This window comes from Benincasa hispida, chromosome 6 (genome assembly GCF_027475165.1).
Source record: "Benincasa hispida cultivar pf3 chromosome 6, pf3_genome.v1.1, whole genome shotgun sequence".
Taxonomy (NCBI): Eukaryota; Viridiplantae; Streptophyta; class Magnoliopsida; order Cucurbitales; family Cucurbitaceae; genus Benincasa; species Benincasa hispida.
This window is the reverse complement of record NC_143483.1, coordinates 44,383,642-44,394,998: the sequence shown is the minus strand read 5'-3', so window position 1 is coordinate 44,394,998 and position 11,357 is coordinate 44,383,642. Positions and strand designations below refer to the sequence as shown.

The 11,357-nt window shown below is 27.1% G+C and overlaps 1 protein-coding gene across 1 annotated transcript; it reads right to left on the bottom strand.

The window, feature by feature from the left end:
- Window positions 1–328: 328 nt before the first annotated feature.
- Window positions 329–11,133, bottom strand: LOC120069352 (putative linoleate 9S-lipoxygenase 5). The gene is made up of 9 exons (XM_039021098.2): window positions 10,847–11,133; window positions 8,054–8,346; window positions 6,493–6,733; window positions 5,535–5,876; window positions 4,720–4,805; window positions 4,306–4,413; window positions 3,915–4,219; window positions 2,636–2,899; window positions 329–1,455 (listed from the first exon to the last, which is right to left on the bottom strand). Exons 1-9 carry the CDS (start codon window positions 11,043–11,045, stop codon window positions 702–704), a joined length of 2,592 nt encoding a protein of 863 aa, XP_038877026.1. The 5' UTR covers window positions 11,046–11,133; the 3' UTR covers window positions 329–701.
- Window positions 11,134–11,357: the final 224 nt, after the last annotated feature.

Below are 11,357 nucleotides of genomic sequence, written 5' to 3'. Positions count from 1 at the left end.
ATTATGCATTTGTTGTAATATAAAACATATGGATTACTATTCTATAAGTATTTTGAGGTATTTATCAATTGAATTTAATATCACCAATAAATTAGGAAAGAAACCAAAAAAAAAAAAAAAAAAAACAACAGCAACAACAAAAAAACATATTGGGCTTCTCTCATCATCTCGTGCATTAAGAAAGAATCTTTTTCTTGTAGTGTATATCTTTATACCAACTAAACTATATTCGCTTTGCGATTGAGAATTTAATACATTGTGGAACACACACATAACAATATTGATATATAGCAATACTAAAGAAACAAATATAAATGAAATCAACTAATTCTTCAAGCTTTAACCATGGTTTATTGAAACATCAATCACTCCATAAAATTATTCATAAATAATAATACATAAAACAATAAACCATAACCCACCTAACCCATTCAAACCATACACAATTTTATAGAAAAACGTACCATACATCTTAGACTGCATCTATTTTTTCAGCAATCCATCCAGTTGTCCAACCACAATTTATGAACACTTGACAAACTCTTTTTCTATCAGAATTTTTTCTTCAGTGTGGATGGAACGAGATGCTTAAAGAGGGATAACTACAATCTAAGATATACATCCAAATATTATTCTGCAACTTATTACGATTGTCACTCGATAAACTAAAAAGATGAAATTATGAAACCCTAAGGTTTCATTTAAATAGAAATGCTATTAGGAATTCCTCTACCTGTGAGACCTTCTGAACTAGTAGGAAACAACAAAGTATATGGCATATCCACAGGTCCAACTCTATTTTTCAATTCAGGATCTTTATTTCTCATAGCAATCTCCGCTTCAATTTCACCCAACTTTTCCCCAAACTTCTCAAATGCTTCCAAAGCTTCCTTATCCAAAGTCCATTCAGGGTTGCTTCTTTGCCCTAAATAAACTTCGTCTGAAGAATGTCTTGACAAAATCTCAATAACTGACACCCCCACAAGAGCTTGCAATTGTGAAGTGATTGTTTTCAAGAATGCCTTCTCAGGGTTCGACTCGAGCTCTTTGTAATTGGGAGTACCGTTTTCCGGTAGGAACCGACGACTAGTTGATGGTCGGTTGGGAGGGAAGCCACCATAAGGATATTGTCCAAAGTTAACTGCAGCATGAAGAGCTGAAGAGATCCATATAATAATCGTACAAGTTTCTATAAGGTCTTGAAGGGATTGCATCTTTGGCCACCATGGTTCGTCTTTCTTGTCTGCATGGCCTTTCTCACGAAGCTCTTTCCACCATGATTGAAGCTCTGTATCATTATGTAGTGTTTGATCATTTTTGTAGTAGAAAGAGCAATAATCTTGTACCCATGTTTTGATTGCTGACCAAATCTCAAGACCATCAACAGCATAGGGATAGTCTTCTATTAGGAGTTTAAGACCATGGGGAGAGCTTGAATCCTCTATTGCAACTCCTCTTTAACAAATTATGCCAAGGTTTGAATGTTAATGAATGAAGTGAGACATGAAAATAAATTATTGATTGTGTTTTTCTTTTTTTGGTAAAAAAATTACTAAGGTATGTCCCATTTGACAACTAATTTAAGGTTCCATTTGGTAATCATCTAGTTTTTTGTTTTTTGTTTTTTGTTTTTGAAAATTAAATCTATTTTCTCACTATTTCTTACAATGATTTATATTTTTTTGAAGTACAATGATGGAATTCTTAGCCAAATTCTAAAAATAAAAACAAATTTTTAAAAGCTATTTTTTTTTAGTTTTCAAATTTTTGCTTGTTTTTTAAACCATTGATGAAATGTAGATTACAAATGAAGAAAATTGGAGGTGAGACTTAATTTTCAAAAAAAAAAATCATACATCAAATAATTACCCAACGACGTCTTAGTTTTTTTTTTTGTTAGATTTTAAAAATTAAGTTTATAAGTATTATTTCTATGTATGACATTTTTTTGTTTTATTATCTATATATACTCTCTCATTCTAACCATGTTTTCAAAATATCCTTACCAAATTTTGAAAATCTAAAAGTTGCATTTAATAACCATTTGATTCTTTGTTTTTTATTTTTGAAAAAACTAAGTTTCTAAACTCATTATTTCTACCTACAAGTTTATTTGTCTAGTAACTCACTTCTCTACACCAATGTTTTCAAACACCAAGCCGAGCTTTGAAAACTTATATATATATATGTATGTATGTATATATTTTGCTCTTTAACTACTTATTTATTTTTAAAATTTGATCAAAAAATTCAAACGTTACTTTAAGAGAGTTAAAAACCATAATAAGTAATTGGGAACAAACAAACATAAATTTCAAAATCATACAACAATAAAAAATGAAATCATTTTTAAATAGGACCTAAAAAATAATTTTTAAAAACATGTTTTTGTTTTCCAAATTTTCTAAAATTCAAATATTTATTACCTTAAGAAAAATGAAGGTCATAAAAAAAATAAAATTAAATCAAATCAAATCAATCAAATAGTTATCAAATGAGTTCTATAGAATAGGATATATAACCAAAACAAAAGAGACCAATAGCTAAAGTAAAGTTGGTTCTTAATTTTTAAAAACCAAAAAACACGAAATTGTTGTAATGAAACAGGGTCTTAATATTTTGTAATGATGATTACCTTTTGATGAGATCAGCAGGGAGAGCTTGTTGAGGGAAGACCCAACTTTTGTAAACAAAAGAAGACATCTCCATGGAGTATTTAGCTGGATAATGAGTTGTTTCAATAATGCCATCCGCATTAATAAGAGATTGTCGGGCTAAAGCATTAATGTTCATTGTATCTCGAAAATGAGGAACAAGTAACTTATGAATTGGATGAACAACACTTAATTGTCTGTTTGTTGCTATTACAAATGGCTCGATTGTTGCATGAGTATTTAACCTATACATTATAAAAAAAGTAAGCAAATAATATAAATTTAAAGAATTATTATTCAACTTTATTAAAGATATATAGGTGGGTGGATTTATTCATAAATGGTGTGAGTATGATAAGGTTTTGATAAGCAAATAAAAATTGACAAATCAAGATTTAGGAAAAATTTTATAAAAAAAATGACAGCAAGAACTAATAAAAAAAAAAAAAAAATCAAACTTATCAAAATATTTTGAATATTATATATAATTATAATAAATTAACTTGAACTCGTGTGTCTTCCTTTAAACAAATATTTGAGTACATCCTAGATTGCATTCGTCCAACCATGGTTTACCACTTGGTAAACTCTTGTTGCTTCTTCTTCTTTCTTTTTTCTTTAAAAAAAAAAATACTTAGGAAAAATATTTATACAAATAGCAAAATTTAATTTGTGATAGACATTGGTGATAGACAATGTCTATCACATAGACATTGTTATCAATGTCTATCACATAGACGTTGATAAAAGTCGATCAGTATCTATCAGTGATAGAAGTATACAAGTCTATCACTGATAAACGCTGATAGAAGTCTATCAGTGTCTATCGGTGATAGAAACTGATAGAAGTCTATCATTGATACTATCAGTGATAGAAACTGATACAAGTCTATCATTGGTAGAGGTTGATAGAAGTCTATCAATGTCTATCAGTATATTTTTTGCTATTTCTGTAAATAATTTGACATTTTTCTTAGGTGTGAAAATTTCTTTTTTTATAATCTAATTATTTAAAATTAGAGAAAAAAAATTAATAGAAAAAGTAGGTGTCATGTCAGCTTTGATCTATTAGGAATTAACATAAAAAGTAACGGAGGAATCAAGAGTACTACCAAAAGTAAAATTGATAAGTAAAATCGTGGAGTTTGAAAATTCAAGGATCCAAATGCAATCTAAATCAAATCTGAGGGACTAAGAGTATACTTTTTTTTCTAATAATTTTATAATTTTGAGTAGGGGTATGGAATGAGAAAATGTTACCAGTGGCTAATAAGTTGATGGTAGCCAGTATCATTAACAGTAACATAAGCTTTAGCTAGCTGCCAAATTGAGCCATCAATTCCTGTCTTAGCAGGCAAAATTACTTTGCTAATCACTCCAAATTTGTCTCCTTCAGGATGTGGCAAGCTTAGTTCAATTGCCAATGGCTTTAAAGTGCCATCATTTTTCAAGAACAAAATTGTTCTTGTGGCATATGTCTTTGTGGGAGTTGTATTTATTCTTCTAAGATATGGAATCAATGAATCATGGTGATTCAATATATATAGCTTGTTCTTCTCAATTGCCTATCCAAAAACATAATTATTGAAAATTAATTTAAAGAAAAGTTTCAAAAGTTAATAATAAAACTCTAAATTTTCTTGATTTTTACCTCATCCACAGTCGCTCCATCCAAGCCATCTTTTATGTGTTCTTCAGTTATTTTGCTTGTTTGATCACCATAAATGTTAGGGTCTAGTTTACTTGTAGGTGGAAATTCCTGTAATTATTAAAAATGTGTTATAAGTTTAAAGTTTCTAAATAAACTCCAATAAAAACAAAATAATTATGTTATAATAGTACCTATACTTTTAATAAATCTTAAATAATATTTTTTTCAAATTGATTAAATAATAAGTATTGTAATTTCAAGCAAGAAACTACAATATATGAATTTCTTTTCAATATTTTTAGAGAAAAGATTCATAGTTCAAAAGTAAAATTTAGGAGACTAAATTTAAGAGTTATTGAAAGTTTATATACTAAAATTGTATTTTAACCAAATTATGATAATAAGAAAAATTACTTGAAGACGAGCAATGACTACTGGGTTAACTCCGGCCAACATTTCTCTTGCAAATTCTTCATCAGTGCTCCATGCAGTCTTATTCTCTATTCAAAGTCATTAAATTCAGAGAAAAAAAAATCCCAAGAATGTTATGATCCATTACAAACAAATTCAATAAAAAAATAGTTTAAAGTATATTTTGTTTTGGGAGGACTTTATATTTAAACATGTAAGACTAGATCAATGTTTAAATAATAAGTGAATAAAAGTGCCTTCTTACTTTGTTGATTACAAAATTTAAATGTGGCTAGTGATTTTATTTTAAAAAAAAGTATGAACTAACTAATTAAAGAGGTAATATTTGTTGGCTAATAAAATTTCTCTAAATAGGTGCATTTGATAGCTCTCGTTTTTTAACATTTCTTTTTTTTTTTTTCCAAATAAATTCTTTTTGTTCCTTTTTTAACTCTAAATTTATTTTTTTTTTCACGATTTCTACGGTCCACCACATGAGCATCCATAATAAAACTATGTTACGTGTTGCATCTAAATATTAAGTCACGTCAAGTACTTCACACATATATAATTTACCATAAGTCACTCCACATTTCATTTATGCATTAATATACATATTAATGGTTTAGTAAAATAACTACACTATGTACTCACGGAATCTCGAGTTCAGTTAAAAACACTACACTATTTATACTTTTTTAAAATCTTATATCTTTTCCTTAAAAACATGAAACGAGAAATAAGAAACCGTTAAAAAAGAAACTATTCTCGGTTTCTCCAAAGAAAAAGCAAGAAAACAAAACCAAAAAAAAACATACCATGAAGTAGCTGAGGAGTTGGGAATCTAAGAAATCTTTCACCATCAGTTCTAAAGATTTCTTTAAGCAATGGAGCTGGAATGTTTTCAGTGATACTCTGAATCAAAGTACTTGGAACAGGCAAACCTTTTTCATAGAGATCAAAGACATCATTAAAGTCATCAAATTCCCCTGGGGTACTATCAAATAGATCTTCCAATTTTGGTTTGATTGATCTTGAAATTGATTTTAGACCATAAGCAAGAAAATCTGACATCTTCAAGTGACCAAATCTTTCATCTCTTGGAACATACACATCAGTTGCTTTACTTGAACTTGGTAATCTACTTTCACTGTTGGGATCTGCATGTTCAAAATCACAATAAACAAAATTCATTACCCTTTAGTAATATTAATTATAATTTATTTCAACATTGCCTCACTTCTAAGTTTAACTCAACTCATCAAGATAAACATTCTTAATCATAAAAGTTAAGTTTAAATCTCAACGGTTACATGTTAAGTCCAAAAAAAACAAAAAAAATGGACATGTCTTATATAGTTTTAGGATTATTTTCAAATATAGAAAAATGAATCAAAATATTTGCAAATATAGCAAAATTTCATTGTCTATTTACGATAGACCGTGATAGGATAGTAGTACTACAGTTTATCATAGATAAACGGTGATATTTTGTTATTATTTGTAAATATCTTCAACAGTTTTGTCATTTATAAATTGAGAAATGTATTATAAAAAATTGAGATAAGGAAAAAAGAATGATCAACATGCTTGATATACAAATAATACATAATTATCCTCAACATGGACAGAGGAGAAAAAAAAAACTTAAATTGGTTAAACATTATTATCAAGGTGAGACAATAATATATTGATTAATTAAACTTAATTAAGTAGAAAATAAATTATTTATAATAGTAATGATTTAAAAAAAATTACAAATGATAATTAATTTACCTTTTTTAGAAGGTGGTCTTCCAGTTCTTCCTCTACGAGGGTAAGGATATTTAGATGAGCCTCCAAGTATAGGACGACCAAGGTCCAAATTAGTATCAGGGTCACCAATATCATTGTATACATCATAGTCATATATTCTATCCCATTCCTTTCTTTCTCCTTTCCCATTTCCTCTAAGGTTCAATAATTCATCTGCCCTATATTTTCGAAGTGGCTCGGGTGTTTCGTTAGGAAGATATGTCTGTTTTCAAAACATCGTTATATATTGTCAATCTGAACATAGCTCAATTTATTAAAATATTATATATACATTCAATCAAAAGGTCAACAGCTATCCCACCTTGAAAATAATGAATAAGAGACTTCATAATTATTATAAGATACGTGAGTATGGTATCAGAGCCTATAAAGGATGTTCAATATCCAAAAATACGAAATGACGTAAAATTGTTACCATCTTGAATTACTCCTCTCATACTTGGTTTTCAACTATTTAAAAACATGAATTATTAAGACCCCGTTTGGTATCATTTTGTTTTTGAAAATGAAACCTATAGATACTACTTCCAACTACAAATTTCTTCTTTTGTTACCTACTTTTTACCAATGGTTAAAAAATCCAAGCCAAATTTGAAAATTAAAATAAGTAGTTTTCAAAAAGTAGTTTTTGTTTTTGACATTTGGCTAAGAATTATTTAACCATTGTACTTAACAAAGATGCAAATCATTGTAAAAAAAAGTAAATAAAATAGGCTTAATTTTAAAAAACAAAAATCAAATAATCAAATAATTACAAAACGGAGCTAAATAATGTTTTATTAGTTATATTTTGTTGCTTGCAACGTTTGGACTTTTGATTTATTATTATTGTTATATAAATAAATCCCAAAACTAAGAAAATGTGAAACAAAATATGTTGAGGGATACAAATTATTATGCAACAATGCACTTATCTTAATTAATTACATGTCAAGAGTATATCAAGGCAAAGTCCTTCTATTTTAAAATATTAATTATTCCAAATACATAGGCTAAGCTAGGGATTCTTTATTAAAGTATCATTATCATACAAACTTGCTGTCTTAAACCATTTTATTATATTTAATCATCAATTAAGATAGCAACTTGATAAGTGAATAAACATAAATTAATACATAGTTGATGAGCACAATCAACCTTTTTTCTTTTTTTAATTCTTAAATAAAAAGTAAAAGGCTATATAAATATAATTTAATTTCTAATTTCAGTTTTTTTTTAAAAAAAAATCAAAATATTTTTTCCTCTAGCTAAATGTATTAAAACTAAAGGATAAAACAATGATTTGAAATTAAGATATAGTTTTATTATCTTAGTGAGAAATACCTTATGTTTTGATTTCTTAATTTTTTAAAAAAAAATCACAACAATTAACATCTTACAAGACATGAAATAATGAGTTAATTAGATCACACCACAAAACGTTATCATACGTATAATGACAATTGATAGCTTGATAAAAGAGTATCGTTTTTTAATTTAGACAATATGGTTTGATTAACGTTTTTTTGTTACGAAAAATTACCTGATTGGCGAAAAAAATACGATCCTTTTTGTATTTATCAGCAGGATAAACCCAAGAATTGCAATCAAAATGAAGTCTACCATGGGTAGGAACATCCTCAAGAGTGAGAGATTTGAGAAAGAATTCACTAAAATGTTCATTTCTGATGAAGAAAGCGCCTGGGATTCCTATTTCTTCATCCCAATCAAATGTAATACTGAAGGCTGTTTCTCCAGCAAATATTGGAATTATTGTATTCCCAATCCAATTCTCTAAGTATGCTGCCTCTCCCACTTTCCCTTGAAAATCTTTAGCTGTTTTGTTGAACACAATAATAATAATAATTAATAGTTGTTCTACTACATAAATCATGATCTTCGAAATAATCGCATCTTTAGACTCGTTTACTAATTATTTAGTATTTTTATTTTTTATTGTTTCTTTATTTTTTATTCGAGCTTTTATCCTTTTTAAATAAAAGAGTTGAATTATTAGTCAAATTTCAAAAACAAAAACAAGTTAACTTAAATACTATAGTCCTCTTTGATAACCATTTGAAATTTTTTTTAGTTTTTAAAAATTAAACCTATAAACACTTATTTTACCTCTAAATTTCTTTGTTTTTTTTTTCCTAATGTTTTCAACCAAAAAAAGTAGGCCCCCTTTGATTTATTATTTTTTTTTTTTGAAAATTAAAACAATACTTCCATATCTAAATTTTTTGCTTTATTGTCTACTTTTAACCAATATTTTCAAAAATCAAACCAAATTTGAAAAACTAAAAAAAGTAGTTTTAAAAACTTTTTTTTATTTTTAAAATTTGACTAAAAATTTAACTTTTATATATAAGAAAAATACAAATTATTGTGAAAAATCAAGAGCAAATAAGCTTAATATTCAAAAACCGAAAAACAAAAATGAAATGCTCACCAAACGATGCTGTAGTTTTTAAAAACTTGTTCTTTTTAATTTAGTTAATAATTCAACTTTTGTATAAGCAAATTATTGTAAGAAAACTAAAGAAAATAGGTTTTAATTTTCAAAAACTAAAAATGAAATGAAAACCAAATGGAGCCTACTTTTTAGTTTTCAAATTTTGACTTGGTTTAAAAAATATAAAAATTACTTATATTAATTCTTTTTATTATTTATGTCTATATTTTAGGAGCATTTTCAGAAATTAAAATAACTTTGCTTTTGAAATATGAAAACCACATGTCAAGAAGATTGGGAAAAAGAAAAGAAAAAAAAAACATTTTGTTAAAGTATTATAATTAAAATGAGAAGTTCAATACTTTAAGAAAATGTTAAATCAATCATTATCTTAACCAGCTTAAAAGTCTTCTTTAAATTTACGCATTCTTTGGAGAAAAAAAAAACTTGGTCACCGTAGACTTTCATATGTTTTGTAATAGTCTCTGAATTAGTTAAAACCCGTTTACTTTGTGTAGGGTGTTTAATAAAAATTTTATTATTGAGTATTATGTGGATTTGAGAGTTTATGTATATATATATATCATGTTGATATCATTAATGATGTAAGATATTTTAAATAAATTATGCATATTAATTAAAAAAAAACTAGTTGAAAGAAGTTTTTATAAAAAATATAAGAAGGCTAAATTTAAAAACAAATATTCATCAACGTTGCTGTTTAATTAAAAATATATATACATATTTTTTAAAAAAAGTTACGATAATATTATCCTTAACCTTGAGTGAAAATTTCAAAACTATAATTAGAATAGAAATCCATTAGAATGTTGAACCAAAATTGAAATTTAGAATATCATAATATTTTAGGTCACCGCCACGCCACTTCAAATTCCGATTTTAGTTCAATTATTATTTTAATACAATTCTACACCAAGAATAGTTTTGAAATAATCAAAGACGATAATATTATAACTTGTGAAACATTAGTAATTTTTTTAAACAAAAGATTAAATTGATTTTTTCTTTTTCTTTTTTGTTATTAACCCATTTAAAAAAAAAAAAAACATGAAAACAAAGAGAGGCGGAAAAAAATAAGTAGAGAGTAACTTACAAAGATCATTATATAAAAAGGACTAAAGAGAGGCAAAGAAGAAAAATGCTTCTCCAAAGATTTTATAAGTAAAAAGCTCAAATAGTTTTGCAAACCTCTAGCATGCAGCATTATTATTAATTTTTTTTAACAAGAAACACAATAAATTGGGATCAATAAGTGCACCCTAAATCTCAATTAACTTGAATTATGCATGATCGGTAGCGTATTGATGGTTGACGAATATTTTTATCAACATGTCGATGGATAATTTATCCTTTGGTTGAATTATGGAAGATTTTTAGCATACGAAAATATCTATCAACATGTTATATATCTGTAAATCGAAGAATTCAACATCGATATTAATTATCTAGATATATCCAACATCTTTTATAAATTCATGTAAAACATAAAAAGTGTCATCTATTTAATCCAATATAAATAAAATTATTAATAACAATATCCATAAATTAGTTTGGGATTAAAAACAAGTTTATTTAAACTAATTTTTATAAATTTCGTGATTTGTAGAAAATATCCCTCAATATCAATATTTTATAGATATATAAGTAAAATCAAAATCTCAATATCAATATCGACATCGACATTGATATTTTAATCATTGAATTGAATAAACATTTTCTGGTAACCTCTAATACACATGTATAATTCAAGTTATTCAACGCAAATATATAGAACTTAATGATGAATCTAGCCTTGGTTCGAAAGTTCAAAAATGAAAATGAAATAAATATCTCCAACCAAAAAGTAAGGTAAATACTCACAAGGGTCACCATGTTGAGCGCTAATGAGTCGAATAGAAACACCGTCCCCTAAAAGCTCATGAAGATTATCAAGAACAGTAGAACCAAAATCATTAAAGTCCAAAACATTGTCTCTCATTAAAACCACAGTTCCATGGATCTTCTTCCCTCCATGTTTCAACCCAGAGATAGCCCCCACAATGCTTCCAATCAATGACATTTCTTTCTCTAACCAATTACAAACAAAACAAAACACTCGATATATCTTTAAGAAGAGAAGTTTTTCACAACATGTACCTAAAAGCCAAGAAGCCCTTGGGATTTTATAGCCCAAAATATGGCTGCCATTTTGTTTTTTTTTTTTTTTTCCTCCATCATTATCATCATCTCTCTTAAGAAGTCTGCGTTTTGGAAAAAAATCATTTTTTTTTTGTGGGTTTCGTGACCCTCTGTCTCAAAGTATCTTATAAATTTGGGTTTAGAAAAAACTTTAAATTTTATCTGTTAAGAATCGAGTTTGACTATCGGTAGG